This window comes from Salvelinus sp. IW2-2015, linkage group LG14, assembly GCF_002910315.2.
Source record: "Salvelinus sp. IW2-2015 linkage group LG14, ASM291031v2, whole genome shotgun sequence".
In the NCBI taxonomy this organism is placed as follows: domain Eukaryota; kingdom Metazoa; phylum Chordata; class Actinopteri; order Salmoniformes; family Salmonidae; genus Salvelinus; species Salvelinus sp. IW2-2015.
Genome location: NC_036854.1, coordinates 52,509,273 through 52,528,637, shown reverse-complemented (window position 1 = coordinate 52,528,637; position 19,365 = coordinate 52,509,273). Strand labels below are relative to the sequence as shown.

General features: G+C 42.7%; 1 protein-coding gene across 3 annotated transcripts in view; it reads right to left on the bottom strand.

Moving 5' to 3' along the window:
- Positions 1-19,365, bottom strand: part of LOC111973200 (anion exchange protein 2) — a 112,221-nt gene that overhangs the window by 14,323 nt on the left and 78,533 nt on the right. For 2 of the 3 annotated variants that reach the window (XM_024000478.2, XM_024000479.2), the window contains 5 exons: positions 17,223-17,461; positions 11,763-11,887; positions 10,601-10,800; positions 5,309-5,445; positions 2,334-2,514 (listed from right to left, as the gene is read on the bottom strand). In XM_024000478.2, coding sequence (XP_023856246.1) covers positions 2,334-2,514; positions 5,309-5,445; positions 10,601-10,800; positions 11,763-11,887; positions 17,223-17,461 — 882 coding nt within the window. The other variant, XM_070446730.1, reaches the window with a different exon arrangement.

Below are 19,365 nucleotides of genomic sequence, written 5' to 3'. Positions count from 1 at the left end.
GCACCCCCCCCCCATTTTGCCCTCAGAACATCCTAAATTCATCGGGATATGGACTCTACAAGGTCTTGAAATATTCCACAAGTATGCTGGCCCATGTTGACGCCAATGCTTCCCACAGTTGTGTCAAGTCGGATGGTTGTCCTTTGGGTGGTGGACCATTCTTGATACACACACAGGAAACTGTTGCGCATGAAAAACCCAGCAGCGTTGCAGTTCTTGACACAAACCAGTGCACCTAGCACCTACTACCATACGCTGTTCAAAGGCACTTAAATACTTTGTCTCGCCCTAAAAAATATACTGAGTTTACAAAACATTACAGATTGGCCAGGTAAATCCAGGTAAAAGCTATGATCCCTTATTGATGTCACTTGTTAAATCCACTTCAATCAGTGTAGATGAAGGGGAGGAGACAGGTTAAAGAAGGATTTCTAAGCCTTGAGACAATTGAGATATGGATTGTGCATGTGTGCCATTCGGAGCTGAATGGGAAAGACAAAATATTTGAGTGCCTTTGAACAGGGTATGGTAGTAGGTGCCAAGCGCACAGGTTTGAGTGTGTCAAGAACTGCAACGCTGCTGTGTTTTTTTACACTCAACCGTTTCCTGTATTAAGAATAGTCCAGCACCCAAAGGACATCCAGCCATCTTGGCACAGTACTAGTCAAAAGATTGGACAGACCTACTCATTCAAGGGTTTTTCCTTATTTTTTTACTATGTTCTATATAGTAGAATAATAGTGAAGACATCAAAACTATGAAATAACACATGTGGAATCGTGTAGTAACCAAAAAAAGAGTCAAACAAATCAAAATACATATATTTGAGGTTCTTCAAAGTAGCCACCCTTTGCCTTGATGACAGCTTTGTACACTCTTGGCATTCTCTCAACCAGCTTCATGAGGTAGTCACCTGGAATATATTTCAATTAACAGGTGTGCCTTGTTAAAAGTTAATTGGTGGAATTTCTTTCCTTCTTAATGTGTTTGAGCCAATGAGTTGTGTTGTGAAAAGGTATAGTTGGCTTACATAAGATAGCCCTATTTGGTAAAAGATGAAGTCCTTATTATGGAAAGAACAGCTCAAATAAGCAAACAGAAACGACAGACCATCATTACTTTAAGACATGAAGGCCAGGCAATGCGGAAAATGTCAAGAACTTTGAAAGTTTCTTCAAGCGCAGTTGCAAAAACCATAAAGCACTAAGACGAAACTGGCTCTCATGAGGACCGCCACAGGAAAGGAAGACCCAGAGTTACCTCTGCTGCAGAGGATAAGTTCATTAGAGTTACCAGCCTCAGAAATTGCAGCCAAAATAAATGCTTCAGAGTCCAAGTAAGACACATCTCAACATCAACTGCTCAAAGGAGACTGCATGCATCATGGTCGAATTGCTGCAAAGAAACCACTACTAAAGGACACCAATAAGAAGAGACTTGCTTGGGCCAAGAAACATGAGCAATGGACATTAGAACGGTGGAAATTTGTCCTTTGGTCTGGAGTCCAAATTGGAGATTTTTGGTTCCAACTGCCGTTTCTTTGTGAGAAGCAGAGTAGGTGAACGGATAATCTCTGCATGTGTGGTTCCCACCGTGAGCATGGAGGAGGTGGTGTGATGGTGTGGGGTCCTTTGCTGGTGACACTGTCAGTGATTTATTTAGTATTCAAGGCACACTTACCCAGCATGGCTACCACAGCATTCTGCAGCAATACGAGATCACATCTGGCTTGCACTTAGTGGGGCTATCATTTGTTTTTCAACAGGACAATGACCCAACACATCTTCAGGCTGTGTAAGGGCTACTTGACCAAGGAGGAGAGTGATGGAGTGCTGCATCAGATGACCTGGCCTCCACAAATCACCCGACCTCAACCCAATTGAGATGGTTTGGTATGAGTTGGACCGCAGAGCGAAGGAAAAGCAGCCAACAAGTGCTCAGCATATGTGGGAACTCCTTCACGACTGTTTGAAAAGCATTCCAGGTGAAGCTGGTTGAGAGAATGCCAAGAGTGTGCAAAGCTGTCAAAGCAAAGCGTGGCTGCTTTGAAGAATCTAAAATGTTAAATATATTTTGAATTTTTTAACACTTTTTGTTACTACATGATTCCATTTGTGTTATTTCATAGTTTTGATGTCTTCACTAATATTCTACAATATAGAAAAAATTCTAAAATAAAGAAAAACCCTTGAATGAGTAGGTGTGTCAACTTTTGACTAGTACTGTATATATTTAGGGGTGGCGGCAACGATTCATTTAGGGGAAACACTGCACACAGTCTTCTCTCTCTAAACACACACAATCGCTCCCTCTGTCTCTTTTCTCTCTCCTACCATGGGAGATGGTCTTGCGGAGCTCCAGCAGGCTGCGGAAGGAGAGCGAAGCCACGTGGGGTTTGCCCCAGCGGTCCGTCTCCTCCTCCACATCCTCCTCAAACTTGATCCAACGGGCCGTCTCCCGCCACTGCATCTCCTGGTTCTTATCCATGATAAGCTCGTTCAGCTCCACAAACACCTGAGGGGGAGACAGGCTGATTTTAAAAGGATAGTTCACCCAAATAACAAAATTATATTGGCTTCTTCACCCTCATAATCACTCTATGGACAAGATAAGAGAGCAATCCATGATTTAGTTTTTTTACCTGGCCGGTGGCCACTTTCTCCAATTACTAACTCTTCCATCATGTTTGTCCAAGAACCAATGCAAGTCAATATTCTTGATATTAGCATTTTCAGTGTATGCCCATGGACATCCAGGAGTCTGAATCGTAAATGTTCAAACCAGCATCTCCTTCCAACCAAGTTACCATTGAGCCAATCGGATTAGATTCAGTGAGGATCTGAATAGCTGAACTATCAGGGGAAATTGTTTTCAGTATGCTTAATGTGGCTGTATCTGCTTCGGATTTAATTCTTCTCCAAATGTTGTTTTAGAATTAACTCTATCTCTTCTCAGGCTCATGCTGTTTCTTTAAAGACAGTCAAAAAGTATTCTAAGGATGGGAAAACACATTTTTCCTCCCCCTTTTTCCTCCAAACATAACGATGATCATTATGGCCAAACAGTTCTATTTTTGTACAATCTTTGTCCCCATGTGCTGTTGCAAACATTAGTCTGGCTTTTTTATGGCGGTTTTGGAGCAGTGGCTTCTTCCTTGCTGAGCCGCCTTTCAGGTTATGTCGATATAGGACTCATTTTACTGTGGATATAGATACTTTTGTACCTGTTTCCTCCAGCATCTTCACAAGGTCCTTTGCTGTTGTTCTGGGATTGATTTGCACTTTTCGCACCGAAGTACGTTCATCTCTAGGAGACAGAACACCTCTCCTTCCTGAGTGGTATGACGGCTGCGTGGTCCCATGGTGTTTATACTTGCTTACTATTGTTTGTACAGATGAATGTGGTACCTTCAGGCATTTGGAAATTGCTCCCAAGGATGAACCAGACTTGTGGAGGTCAATTTTTTTCCCCCAAGGTCTTGGCTTATTTCTTTAGATTTTCCCATGATGTCAAGCAATGAGGCACTGAGTTTGAAGGTAGGCCTTGAAATACATCCACAGGTACACCTCCAATCGACTCAAATGATGTCAATTAGCCTATCAGAAGCTTCTAAAGCCATGACATCATTTTCTGGAATTTTCCAAGCTGTTTAAGGGCACAGTCAACTTAGTGTATGTAAACTTCTGACCCACTGGAATTGTGATACAGTGAGTTATAAGTGAAATATTCTGTCTGTAAACAATTGTTGGAAAAGTAGATGTCCTAACCGACTTGCCAAAACTATAGTTTGTTAACAAGAAATTTGTGGAGTGGTTGAAAAATGAGTTTTAATGACTCCAACCTAAGTGTATGTAAACTTCCGACTTCAACTGTTTATGTAATTGTTATCTAGTTTCACTTTTCAAAGTGTGAAAGTAGTTCGCACTGTTCCTTGAACCTATTGACTTCTGAAAACCATGCAAGGTGCATCAGACCTGGATTCAAATGTTATTTGAAATCCTTTAAAATACATGATCATCTGTGCTTGATTGAGCTTGCCTGGCTTACTGGACCAATAGAATAGTCCCAAAACTGCAAACCCGTCCATCTGACATCAAACACTCAAAGTATTTGAAAGATTTTAAATAGTACTTGTACCCAGGTCTGCACTGCATGTTGACGTCAAACAGAAACACACTCACCAGTGTTACTCGGTGTTATTAAGAACAAATATGCAATGAAATTATCCACAATGCCAATACACTTCTCAAATATAGGCAGTGGCAAATAGCCTAAGCAACAAGCATATGCAACGTTTCAGTGAAAACCATTTTTCATGAGCTCAACAGATGTTCTGTTTAAATTTGTTTTTTTACTCACACATCATAAACTGTGATGAGTAAAAATACAGTATAAATACAGTAGATAGTATCATCAGTAGAAACACAGTATTACACCCTACAGCCTTATCACTACACAAACGTCTGGTTAAAGGAGAAACCAATCTAACTCCAAGCTCATGAGTTAGTGATACCCAACCAACCATTACCTGTTTCAGTACCAAGCCGACAACACAACTAATGATTATCGAGTAACCATACTGCACCTACTCTCACGTGAAGACACGTTGCTACATGCACACACTCCTGGAACATGCATTTGGCCGACTAAACCGCCTCACCTTCTGGGTCCGGGCCATTTAGCCAAAGTAGTCCAGTATGACCACGCCGTCTGGCCGGGAGGCAGAATGACAAGTTACAGAACCACTGGCGGTAACGACTGGAAGGAGCGAGAGGGTGGAGGAGGTGTGGGCTTAACACACTGACGACTAACACCGACCCGTGCACAGAGCAGGGTACCCTTACACCCCCCCCCATATCACACACTCTTTACCCTGAGAGGAACCTGTTGTTTACCTGGCTGCTGGGGACCTATGTGTGTGTGTTAATAGAACATGGCTCCCTCTCACAGGGAGAACCCGGTGTCTCCTTACCTGAGCTCTTCTCTGCCCCTTTCTATTGGGTGTGTGAAAGGAAAGAACTCATTCATTAATTTTTAATTGTGTCCTGCCCACTCTCCCACCCACAAAATATACTGTAGCGGATTTTCAAGTTGATGTTCCAATTGTTGTTTTATTTATTTGTTTAAATATGGATCAAGAAGCAATCAACCATATTTACATTCAAACCATCCTTGCCATAAATGTCAGCAAATCCATGAAAACCATCTGATGAATAACACTCAATCATATCTGAAACAAGGGATGTGACAATGTGTCCAAACATCAGCAAAGGTGTGGGTACTACAGGTTGTATTTTCCGTCGCTCACCTCATGTGTGGTCCGGTCCTTTTTTTGGCTGCGTGTGCTGGGCTCCTTGTGGTCCTTGCCGACATGCACCACTTGGCCTTTGGTGCTCTTTCTGACCAAGTGTCTGCGTACCCCAGGGACATCCTCAAAACGATGGCCTGAGGAGAGAGAGGAGAGGTGAGTGAAAAATCATAGCCAGAGATACAGAATGAGAAATAGTGAGAGAGGGTGTGGTGGTGATTGTGATCCCAAACACTAATATAACAGTGTCAACATTACATTATCAAGTATTGCAACATCATTGTAGTGTTGCAGCTTTTTCCCAAGACAGTGGTCTGCCCAACACTGAGCTCTTGGCTCTGTGATCTAGTAGCAGGCTGATGGAAGTCATCACATCTCAGAGACCCACAGTCACAGAGAACAGGCCATTGCTTATGTTCACCTGGCACTGCTGTGGGGTTGGGTTTAGGGTTTCATATTTTCGCAGTATTTTACAAATGTTCCACCCCAAGAAGAAAAAAAAATTATTCTCCCGGGTAACCCGGTATTTCCCGCCAAAACAGCAAATGTCATTCTAAACAATACACGGCATATTAATGTCTGGATTTGATTTGTTTTGAGAGGCATGAAAATTCAAGCCTGATGCTGCCTACATTAAATAAATGTTATGAGCCCAATCCCAAAATTATTGTGCTGTTATCCAATACATAGGTACATTACACACGACAGAAAAACACAAAAGCCCATAGATGTATGCGGTCTTGGGTAAATAAACGAAACACGCTCCACTAATCTTTGAGCGTCTACTGTAAACCTGTACTGTATCATATGGACTGGAATTTCTGGGTTAGATAATTTGACTACCTCATTCTCAGTATCCCACACATACAATCATCTTCAAGGTCCCTCGGTCGAGCAGTGAATTTCAAACAGATTCAACCACAAAGACCAGGGAGGTATCCCAATGCCTCGCAAAGAAGGACACCTATTGGTACAGCGCCTTCAGAAAGTATACATACCCCTTGACTGAAAAACTCCCCAGTCCTTAACGATTACAAGCATACCCATAACATGATGCAGCCACCACAACGCTTTAAAAAATATGGAGAGCGGTACTCAGTAATGTGTTGTACTGGATTTGCTCCAAACACTCAGGAGAAAAAGTTGGTTTTATACACGATCCAAAGTGTAATTAATAACTTCACAATGCTCAAAGCCATATTCAAAGTCTAGTAAAACAACAAAACAATCTCCAGATATGTGCACTTCTTTGCAAGACATTGGAAAACCTCCCTGGACTTTGTGGTTGAATCTGTGTTTGAAATTCACTGCTCGAATTCTATGTGTGGGGTACAGTGGTGTCACACAAACACCTATTTAATTCATTTTCAATTCAAACACAATGTGGAATAAGTCCAGGGTTATGATATTACTTTTGCAAAGGCACAGAATATACAGTTGCGGCCAAATATATTGGCACACTTACACTTTTCTTAAAATATTTCACTTTTTGGGGGACCGGACCAAATTCACTTAGAAATGTGTAATAGATCTGTCATTCTCATTGAAAGAAAGTCTAAGAAGCGGTAGGATCTGTTGTAGGTGCGCTATTTCTATGCTTCCTGTTTCTGCATTTATTTTTATTTTTTTCAGTTTTGCGCAACAGCTTCAAACAGTAGAAAATACAATATTTTGGGTTATGGAAAATATATTTCACAGCTGTTAGATGGTATAACGATTGTATACTTGCTTGCTTTGTCACAAATTAAGCAAACTATTAGAATATTAGCAACCAGGAAATGGTGGAGCAATTTCTGCATAGTCCATCTTTAAAGAATTCCCTATTTTGTAAAAATAAAACGTGTTCCCCATACCTTGCTATTGGATTGTCATCAACACAGAAATTCTAATTTTATTTTTGTAAACTTAAGTTTACAATATTATTTTGAAAATAAAGACACGGTATGTAAGAAATGATTGGCAGAGCTAGTACTTGGTTACACAGCCTTTGGCCAAGATAACTGCAGACACTTCTTGTAGCCATCAATGAGCTTGCTGCAACTTTCTACTGGCAATTTGGCTCACTTTTCAGCAGCAAACTTCTCTAATTCTTCAATGTTTGAGGGGTGCCCTCCAACTGCTGTTTTCAGCTCTTGCCATAGGTTATAAATGTGATTCAGATCTGGACTCTTCGTTGGCAACTCCAGAACAGTCCAGTGTTTCTCCTTGAACAATTTCAGGATGCTTTGATGTGTGTTTGAGGTTGTCCTGATGGACGATCCACAACCTTCATTAGACAAACGGTTGTTGGACTGATGCACTCCAAAAACACAGAAACCTTTTATATTTTATCCAACTCATTTGTTGGCTGTTATATTGGCCAAAGGCAGTGCAACCAAGTACTAGCTCCGGTGTGCCAATAATTTTGTCCATGCCATTTGTCTTTATTTGCTAAATAAAAATTGTTAAGTTCACAAAAATAGAATTGGTTCTGCAATGGTCCGAATTCAATAAAGTGTGAATTTCAACTTATTTGTATTTATTTATTTAACCTTTATTTAACCAGGTAGGCCAGTTGAAAACAAGTTCTCATTTACAACTACGACCTGGCCAAGATAAAGCAAAGCAGTGCGACAAAAACAACGGAGTTACACGTCAACAAAACGTACAGTCAATAACTGTAAAGAACAGAAATAATAGAAAAATCAATGTACAGTGTGTGCAAATGTAGAAGAGTAGGGAGCTAGTCAATAAATAGGCCCTAGAGGCGAAAATAATTACAATTTAGCATGGATACTGGGAGTGATAGATGTGCAGATGATGATGTGCAAGTAGAGATACTGGGGTGCAAAAGAGCAAGAGGGTAAGTAATAATATGGAGATGAGGTAGTCGGGTGTGCTATTTACAGATTGGCTGTGTACAGGTACAGTGATAGGTGAGCTGTTCTGACAGCTGATGCTTAAAGTTAGAGAGGGAGATAGAAGACTCCAGCTTCAGAGATTTTTGCAATTCATTCCAGTCATTGGCAGCAGAGCTTTAAGGAAAGGCGGCCAAAAAGGAAGTGTTGGCTTTGGGGATGACCAGTGCAATATACCTGCTGGAGCGATATTCGAGTGATAGGCTGTTTTAAAACTCTGCAGTTGCAATTTTTAAATATGATCTTAATAAAAAAATAAGGTGACCCCCGAAAGCCAGACGGAGATGTGTAAATTACATGCATATTCAGATATTAGTCCTAATACTACTGTAGCATAGGCTATGCTAGCCTTGTTATGTAGCGTAGCATAGGCTATGCTACAGCAAATGTACCTGTCACAAGAAAAAAAGTTACCTGCTGATGAGATGATACATGCATTGTGAACTGCACTCCATATGAGATGCGCTGTCTGTCCCCACCCTGAGTGTTGATGATTGATCATGCAGATAGCAGAGCAGAGGAAGCCGTAAAGACAGATTTGGACATTGCATATCATTTACCAGTTCTATTTCACTTCAAGCTGTTCATATAAATAATTTATTATAATTTACCGGTTTCTCACAGTTATTTATTCCGGGAAACGGGAGTGGGTTTGGGGCGGTAACCTGGTTCCCGCTATTAAACCCTAGTTGGGTTACCAGGCTGGCCGCAAACCAAGGACAGTGGATAATAAGGCTGGATGAAAGAGAGCTGGTTGGATACATCTCAGAGGGAAGGCGGCAACGGGTGTGSATGATCCTGTCAGAGGTAGGAACTAACCTTACCTTTGTCAGTGGGCTCCTTCCCTGTTTGAGAAACACCCTGGTCGTTGAGCACCTTCATCAATTCATCACCTAAAACTGAGGGTGTATAAARATGACAGCATTTTCCCTGAAGAACAAGTTGTCCTGTACGTCCTTGGAAAACTCTGCGAGTGAAACTGGAGAGGAACGAAGTATCATCTTCYGTCATTTGAGCCTCTTGTTCATTGTCTGGGTTTCACTGTAAGGTGTCGCTGTACCTTGTCAGACCTTTGGGCTATGTCTACTGGAACCGTTCGTCCGCCTTAGAGGCTTTCACAATGTGCCCGACTCCAGTTGCGCGTGTGTGGTTGTCTGGGAAGTCCTGGAGTGGGACTTGGCCCGGGCAAGGCTGGCAATCTTGAAGGAGAGGAGCTTGGTGGTGGGCGTAGTGCTGGCATAAACCTGGCATGGGAATGAGGAACCGTGACCTCTCCCATCTCAAGCACAAGTCTTTGCGTGTCCAGGACTGGAGCTAGAAAAAAAGCATTCCTTGACCCCCACCTGACCTGGTTAGGGTAGAAAGTGTCCATGCGCATTAACTAGCAGAGGGGCTAACAGGAGAATTGAACAAAAGAGGAATGAGACAGTGATCTAATAATTCCGATCAYTGAGCAGCGGCCAGCCGCAGAGKCACTTTCCCAGGCTGCTTTGCAGTGCTGGGAAGCAGATAAAAGAGGATCCACCCGAGGAGACTCCTGATGCGGTCAGGGACCCTGACAAAGKCCACACCCTCTATGTYACGTTGGCACTGRACCTACATCATCTCCATGCAATTCAGCTTCCCTCATGTTTTTTCCCCCAGACGACTTAGCTCTTCCACATTGTTTTATTGGCACTTATGACTCAAGGGTTGTGAACCAGAGGGGCAGTTTTCTCAATTAGCCACCGGGTTGACTCGGGCCTGGTTCCAGGGGCTCAGCTTAGAGCGGGAACAGGCTCATTTAATTAGAGGACTTCGCTCCTATTTTGTCAGTGTCCGCCACACTCTCTGATAAGCTGCCGCTGTCCGCTGAGGGGTCGACCCCCTGACGTAAATCACCCGTTGCCACTGGAGCTGGGGACGTCACAGGACATTAATGTACCCCAGTGTGATCCCTTCTTTCTCTCTGTTTAGGGCATTCTGACCTTCAGTGGAGCCAAAGACCCTTCCCTTCACACAAGCACACACACAAACAGGCGCACATACACAAAGAGCAAGATATTAAGCACTTGAAGAAGTAAAATGTAAAAAGACATCTTTAAAAGTTAATCTGGCACAGTAGCCTGAGTGAACACGAAGGTCAGGGAGAGTTTAGATTCTTAGGTCAGGGAGAGGTTAGTTCAGAGTACCGGGGTTCTGAATAAATCTCCCAAATGACAAAACAGCCCTTAAAAATGTACAAGTACAAGAACATAACATGCTGTCTAAACAAAGAGAGAACCCGCATGTCGTCTTGGCTCTGAATTAAATTATACAAACAACCGTGGAATTAAAAGTAAGCACTAAAACATTGCTTCAGTGAGAACAAAGGCTGAACATGAAGTGACTGAGGTTGGCAATATTCAAGACTCACTTTTGATCCCATCCAGGTCGGCAGAGGCCAGTGTCTGCGCCTCGCTCTCGTCCGTGGGGATGCGCTCGTACTTGGCCTGCTCGGCTCCAGTCATGTTGCCGGTGCACCGGCGCTCCTGCAGGTCGTAGCTGCGGCTGGCCACGCGGATAAGAGGGGTGGGGTCGGATGGGTCACTGCTGGACGAGGCCGGACAGGGCTTTCTGGAAGAGGAGAGAAAGAAATTAGAGAGTTAACTGTAAGGCCAACAAAATATTAGACGTGAACCTGGAGTGAGCTACACAACATAACTACTTTTACATCTAGGAGACTGGGCCAGTAAATGACAAAATGCAAATTTTCTAAGATACAAAAAGAGAATGGTTTGTCGGTCTCCCTCTACACTCCTTGGAACAAGCACATTATCAAACATACAGAAAAGCTCATTTCACAGGAGAAGAAAAAATACTTAATCAAATGAAATCAATTCTGAATGTTGCTATCGATAAACTAAAAGACTGAAAACGCCCACTAAGAATTGCTCAGTCCAGGCAGATCCTTTTGAAACCGAAAAACACTCAGTCTCCAAAAAGCTGTTAGTTTCAGAAAACAACTATATTCCAAAGATCCCTCTGCAGTCAGAATATTTCACTTGGGTGTCACCTCTACCTTCCAATGTGTAGGAGTAGTAGGAAGAAGTCCACAGAGTGATATTACAGCAGACTTGAGAAAGGAGATGAAAGGAGAGCCCACAAAGCTATATCCCAGACAAGACAAAGCACTAATGTGTCCTGAGACTAAATGCCATAGGTGGAGGGTCGAGAGGAGAGGTGTGTTAGTAGGAAGGGTCGGAATTCTCTATGGAAACAGTCAGACAGGTGAAATATGGCTCTTTATTCTTGCTGGTGGAATCAGGCCCTATTAGATCAGAACCCTGCAGGCTGCCTGGATGCCTGGGACATGGTAACGTAAAGTGGGCAACACACACACACAAACCTCTCTCATCCAATCAGCGAAGGAGAACGCCTCAGAGCGAGCAGTATCAGGCTACGTGCTATAAAACAGTCCTTGCTGTGTTGTGCCGCAAAGGAGGATGAGACACTTCAACTGCCAAAGACTCTCACCCGATCACACCATTGTGGTAATAATGGAATGAAAATGGGGGTGCACTTAGAGAGGTACTCACTCCGTGGAGGTGGCATCTTCAGGGTCGGTGCTCACGGCAGACTGGGGAACAACCTCCAGCCCTCGGGCAGGGCAGGGGATGTCTGTGGTAGGTGTGGCCAGGTGATCTTCATCTGACAGAAAAAACTATGAAGGAGAGAGGTGGCACACATGATTTCTTTGACATTTCCAGAATGAAAAAAAAAACTGAGAAAAGCTTGGGGGCTGTATGCATATGTTCACACCATTACCGTTTAAAACCGGTCATGTTTTACGGCAGAACACAATAGTTGTCAGTTGCATATCAATGTAACCCCAAACCATAAATGATTCAGCTCGTTTTGAAATATGACAGGGACATTCAATATTTGAACCACAGCCACACCACAAAAAAACATGTCAGTGTCCTAAACGGAACCTTATTCCCTATACAGTGTACTACTTTTTTTTACCAGGACCCTGGTCCAAAATTGTGTACTAAATAGGAAATAAAGGTGCCATCAGCTGTGTAAGATATGCATATTGCCTTTTCTCTAAGCAACCTTTAGTTAATGTAAATTCTGTTACAAAAATAACTGATAGAGATATAAAGTTCCATTCAAAAGTTTGCACACACACACACTCATTCACAGGTTTTTCTTTCTTTATTACTATTTTCTACAATTTATTTATTTATTTTATTTCACCTTTATTTAACCAGGTAGGCAAATTGAAAACACGTTCTCATTTACAATTGCGACCTGGCCAAGATAAAGCAAAGCAGTTCGACACATACAACAACACATGGTTACACATGGAGTAAAACAAACATACAGTCAATAATACAGTGAAAAATAAGTCTATATACAATGTGAGCAAGTGAGGTAAGGGAGGTGAAAGGCAAACAAAATATATATATAAATAAATAAAAATATAAAAAGGCCATGGTGGCGAAGTAAATACAATATAGCAAGTTAAAAAAAAAAACACTGGAATGGTTGGTTTGCAGTGGAAGAAAGTGCAAAGTAGAGATAGAAATAATGGGGTGCAAAGGAGCAAAATAAATAAATGAATAGAGTAGGTAAAGAGGTAGTTGTTTGGGCTAAATTATAGATGGGCTATGTACAGGTGCAGTAATCTAGAATAATATTTCCTGGAGGTCTTAATGATGAAATGCCTATGTGTGTTCTGTTGTAAACGGAAATATGAATTATGCCCCCATTTCAGATTACTCTGTTTTTCTTGCGCTGTACCGAATGATTCATGGTAGGTCTGCATCACATCCGGCCGTGATTGGGAGTCCCATAGGGCGGCGCACAATTGGCCCAGGGCACAACTGGCCCAGGATCATCCGGGGTAGGCAGTCATTGTAAATAAGAATTTATTCTTAACTAACTTGCCTAGTTAAATAAAGGTTAAATAAATAAAAAAGTTGATGTCCTCATTGTGGTTTTACAGACGTGTTTAATACGTTTTATGTACACACTTTATTTGAATATTTATGAAATTCACATTGTTCTATTTGGTAGCACTTATTTGTTTCCCCTCGACTCCAACCCCGTTCGATGCGTGGAACGGATGGGGGTGGGGCTATGTCCACATTAGGGTGCTAATCTAAAAAAACTCACAAAAGCTCTAACAAAGGCCGTGAGGACGATACGTAAAGCTTATTAAAGAGTAGTGACACTATCAAGAGCAGTGTGCGGGTTTCTTCTTTTTTGTGCAAAAAAGATAGCTCAGATGTGCGAGTGCCTTTTGAATTTAGAATAACAGGGAAGACATTAAAACTATGAAATAACACATAAGGAATCATGAAGTAAACAAAAAGTGTTCAACAAGTCAAAATATATTTATTGTTTTAGATTTTTCAAAGTAGCCACCCTTTGCCTTGATGACAGCATGGCGGCACACTCTTGGCATTCTCTCAATCAGCTTCACCTGGAATGCTTTTCTAACAGGAGTTCCCACATACGCTAAGCACTTGTTGGCTGCTTTTCCTTCACTCTGCGGTCCAACTCATCCCAAACCATCTCAATTGGGTTGAGGTCGGGTGATTGTGGAGGCCAAGTCATCTCATGCAGCACTCTATCACTCTCCTTGGTCAAATAGCCCTTGCAAAGCCTGGAGGCGTGTTGGGTCATTGTCCTGTTTAAAAACAAATGATAGTCCCACTAAGTGCAAACCAGAAGGGATGGCGTATCGCTGCAAAATGCTGTGGTAGCCATGCTGATTAAGTGTGTCATGAATTGTAAATAAATCACTGACAGTATCACCAGCAAAGCACCCCCACACCTCCTCCTCCATGCTTCACGGTGGGAACCACACATGCAGAGATCATCCGTCTCACAAAGACAGGGTGGTTGGAACAAAAAATCTCAAATTTGCACTCATCAGACCACAGGACAGATTTCCACTGGTTGAATTGCTTGTCCGTTGCTTGTGTTTCTTGGTCTAAGCAAGTCTTCTTATTATTGGTGTCCTTTAGTAGTGTTTTCTTTGCAGCAATTTCAACCCTGAAGGCCTAATTCACAGTCTCCTCTAACAGTTGATGTTGAGATGAGATGTGTCTGTTACTAGAACTCTAACTCTAATGACCTTATCCTCTGCAGCAGAGGTAACTCTGGGTCTTCCATTCCTGTGGCGTTCCTCATGAGAGCCAGTTTCATCATAGCGCTTGATGGTTTTTGCGACTGCACTTGAAGAAACTTTCAAATTTCTTGAAATGTTATGTATTGACTGACCAATTGGCCCAGCGTCGTCCGGGTTTGGACGGGGTAGGCCGTCATTGTAAATAAGAATGTTTTCTTACCCGACTTGCCTAGTTAAATAAAGGTTCAATAAAAACATTGTGTGTGTCACAGTCCGATGATGCTGTGACACACCGCCCCAGACCATGACGGACCCTCCACCTCCAAATTGATCCCGCTCCAGAGTGCAGGCCTCGGTGTAATGCTCATTCCTTCGACGATAAACGCGAATCCGACCATCACCCCTGGTGAGACAAAACCGCGACTTGTCAGTGAAGAGCACTTTTTGCCAGTCCTGTCTGGTCCAGCGACGGTGGGTTTGTGCCCATAGGCGACGTTGTTTCCGGTGATGTCTGGTGAGGACCTGCCTTACAACAGGCCTRCAAGCCCTCAGTCCAGCCTCTCTCAGCCTATTGCGGACAGTCTGAGCGCTGATGAAGGGATTGTGCGTTCCTGGTGTAACTCGGGCTGTTGTTGCCATCCTGTACCTGTCCCGCAGGTGTGATGTTCGGATGTACCGATCCTGTGCAGGTGTTGTTACACGTGGTCTGCCACTAAGGACGATCAGCTGTCCGTCCTTCTCCCTGTAGCGCCGTCTCACAGTACGGACATTGCAACCTATTGACCTGGCCACATCTGCAGTCCTCATGCCTCCTTGCAGCATGCCTAAGGCACGTTCACAAAGATGAGCAGGGACCCTGGGCATCTTTCTTTTGGTGTTTTTCAGAGTCAGTAGAAAGGCCTCTTTAGTGTCCTAAGTTTTCACAAGTGTGACCTTAATTGCCTACCGTCTGTAAGCTGTAGTGTCTTAACGACCGTTCCACAGGTGCATGTTCATAATTTTGTTATGGTTAATTGAAAAAGCATGGGAAACAGTGTTTAAACCCTTTGATCTGTGAAGTTATTTGAATTTTTTACAAATTATCTTTGAAAGACAGGGTCCTGAAAAAGAGACGTTTACATGTTTACATGATTCCATATGTGTTATTTTATAGTTTTGATGTCTTCACTATTATTCTACAATGTAGAAAAAAGTAACACCGGAGTAGGTGTTCTAAAACTTTTGACCGGTAGTGTATAGAAGGCTCTTTCTAGAGCTCCGACCTGAAGATCACCGACGTCATGATTCAACCTTGTTTTTTTTAGTTTCCAGTTGGCTTGAAAGCACCATAAATCCAGAGAATGCCAGACTTTGAAGACAAAGTTAGATGACAATTTGCCCACAAGAAGGAGCGCCATATCAGCTATGTTTTAAAAAAAGGAAGTAAATGAGGCTGAATGAACTGTTTTGCTGCCAGACAAGGCTCCGCTGATAGCCAGKTGTAGCAGTGGTAAGGATTCACTCCATGGTGCTGAAAAGAAAGCTCTGCTGTTGGGACAGCTTTATGTAGACCCTCACAGTTTGTGGGYAGTGTTTGTCACCGTTATRGTGCAATTCATGTATTGTTTAGTGTKGTGTAGTGGCTTTGCTGGCATGCATAAACAAATCAGCATTTAGAGTTTGCCCCACCATGACTTACGTGTTAAAATTGACACTGCCTACAATACAATTCTCAAATGTGAATTGCCATTTCATCTGGAGAGAAACATAAATGGGGGATGTATTCCAATGTGCTTTAAGGRGCTAGCTACAAATTTGCATGTCTAGAATGTTGTGGTAATATTATGTAAAACGTATCTAAATGTTCTTGAAATAAGATCTCCAAAAGGGCAAATGTATATTGCATGAACTTCAATGGAATATTTTGTTAAACCTAAAACAAATATGCTATGAACGTCATAAAAACGGACTCATTACATTCTTACAACATTAAGGGAATGTCCTGTGCAACCTAACTTAAACATTGTATGAATGTCATCGCAACTGAGCATATTTTGTGTTTTGGGATCATCTCCTCTAATGTATCCTCACTTTTTCCACAACCGACACTGAACAAAAACATGTAAAGTGTTGGTCCCATGTTTCATGAGCGGAAATAAAAGATCACAGAAATKTTCCATATACACAAATTTGTTTACATCTGCTAGTGAGCATTTCTCMWTTGTCAAGATAATCCATMCACCTRACAGGTGTGGCATATCTCACTCACCAGACATTGAGCATGTGGGACGCTCTGGATCGACATGTACGACCGCCGTGTTCCAGTTACCGCCAATATCCAGCAACTTCGCACAGCCATCGAAGAGGAGTGGGACAAGATCCCACAGGCCACAATCAACAGACTGATCAACTATGTGAAGGAGATGTGTTGAGCTGCATCAGTCRAATAGTGGTCACACCCGATACAGACTGGTTTTCTGATCCACGGCCTCATTTTTTTTTTTTTTTAAGGTATCTGACCAACAGATGCATATCTGTATTCCCAGTCGTGAAATCCATAGATTTGGGCCTCATGAATTGATTTCAATTTACTGATTTCCTTATATGAACTATGTTTTTTTGCACCCGAAAATAAACATTGTAGAATCAACTGGAGTTTTTGTTTTTTGGGAACATGTGTTTTGTGATGTCTCCACAATGTTCTCACCAGACTGCTCCCACTACCTTATGAAACATTACGGGAACCTTTAAAGAAAATATGAAATGTGTTCTGAGCACATTCTTGCAACATCAGGCAAATGTTTTATACAAACATTCTAGAATCAACACCACTGGACAGTTTTTGTGTTAAAAGAACATTTGCCACGACCTGGACGAATGTTCTGAAAACTTTGACAGAACCAGTTTTGGTTTGCTTAGGTGTCACTGTAATTACCTGCACATCTTCTTTGACAGTGTCACAATATGTCTCAGAGAGATGGGTGTGGCTCTCTCCACCCTCTTCCTCATTATCTTCCTCATCCTCTCCTTCCTCAATAGTGGCGCTGCTGGTGGGGCCTGAATTGTCCTTGCAGTCGCTTTCCTTCTTTTTCTTCTTGCCGCTCTTCCTCCTCCTCCCTTCGAAGTGCAGCTTGGACAGGGGATGGTGGATGTGGTGTGAGGAGTGACGGTGGTCTGTAGGAAGATTCAGTGGTTATAAAGAGTTTGTGGTTTATAGAGTTAAATCATTTTCTGTGGTTTTCAGAGGGACTAATTTATATCAAAGAAACAACAATTCACAAAAATGATGGTATCCCCGTAACAAGTTCTGCAAAAGTGCACTATATGACCATAAGTATGTGGACACCTGCTCGTTGAACATCTCATTCCAAAATCAATGGCATTAATATTGAGTTGGTCCACCCTTTGCTGCTATAACAGATTCCACTCTTCTTGGAAGGCTTTCCACTAGATGTTGGAACATTGCTGCGGGGACTTGTTTCCTTTCAGCCACAAGAGCATTAGTGAGGTCGGACACTGATGTTGGGCGATTAGGCCTGGCTCGCAGTCGGCGTTCCAATTAATCCCAAAGGTGATCGATGGAGTTGAGGTCAGGGCTCTGTGCCGGTCAGTCAAGTTCTTCCACACCAAATCTTGACAAAGAATTTCTGTATGGACCTCGCTTTGTGCATGCTGAAACAGGAAAGGGCCTTCCCCAAACTGTTGCCACAAAGTTGGAAGCACAGAATCATCTAGAATGTCATTGTATGCTGTAGCGTTAAGATTTCCCTTCACTGGAACTAAGGGGCCTAAGACCAAACCATAAAAGACAGCCCTCCTCCACCAAACTTTACAGTTGGCACTATGCATAGGGGCAGGTAGAGTTCTCATGGCATTCGCCAAACCCAGATTCATCCATCAGACTGCCAGATGGTGAAGCACGATTCATCACTCCAGAGAATGCGTTACCACTGCTCCAGATTCCAATGGCGGCGAGCTTTACACCACTCCAGCCGATGCTTGGCATTGCGCCTGGTGATCTTTGGCTTGTGTGCAGCTGCTCTGCCATGGAAACCCAGTTCATGAAGCTCCCGACAAACAGTTATTGTGGTGAAGTTGCTTCCACAAGCAACTCGGTAGTGAATGTTCCAACCGAGGACAGACAATTTTTACGCGCTGTGTGCTTCAGCACTCGGCGGTCCCGTTCAGTGAGCTTGTGTGGCTTACCACTTCGCGGCTGAGCCATTGGCATTTTACTGCCAATGTTTGTCTATGGAGATTGCATGGCTGTGTGCTCAATTTTATACACCTGTCAGCAACGAGTGAGGCTGAAATAGCGGAATCCACTAATTTGAAGAGGTGTCCACATACTTCTGTATATATAGTTGTCATGACTGTCCTGATCAGGTCAGGTTACAGGAGACCACAACCCTACAGATTATCTCTCAACCCCAACAGATGAGGAGAGATCTAAGGGTCTGAAGATGTGGGGGTTTTATGACCCCTCACACCCATGGTAATTCTGAGGCCACAGAAAATATTCCCTCTCACTATGGAGAACCAGCCTCAGAACTTTAAACATGCAATAAAGGGACTTTGGAACAATGGTTTCCGTCAACTACAATGGTGGTCATGACGATAGGTGGAATATGAAAATGTATGTCATTTTTGTTTTGTTATTAAAAGGTTAATAGATGACGTTATTATGAAAACATTGTAACGTTAAGAGTTTTCCTCGTATATGCTTGATGGTTATACATTGTACGTTGTGTGGAAAATGTCCAAATCAAAGAGAATGTTTCGGTAAAGATGAAATGTGAAGTTAGTTGTCTACAATTGGATTCCAGTAAAATCTATACCTTGCCCCTTAAACCTGGTACGCCAAGAGAATTGCCCTGAAGGCGGTTACGCCCACTTCTGACCCGAGGGTATAAAACCTGTGAGTGCAGAATTAACAAATAAGACTAAGTGACCCGAGCTGCAGCCAAAGGTCTAAAAGGTCAACGAACCCAAAACGCAACAAGTTTGAAGACAAAGAAATCTTTTTCTACCCAAGCTACGGATGAGTAGCGGTCTAAGCGGGTGTATTCAAGCCGAAC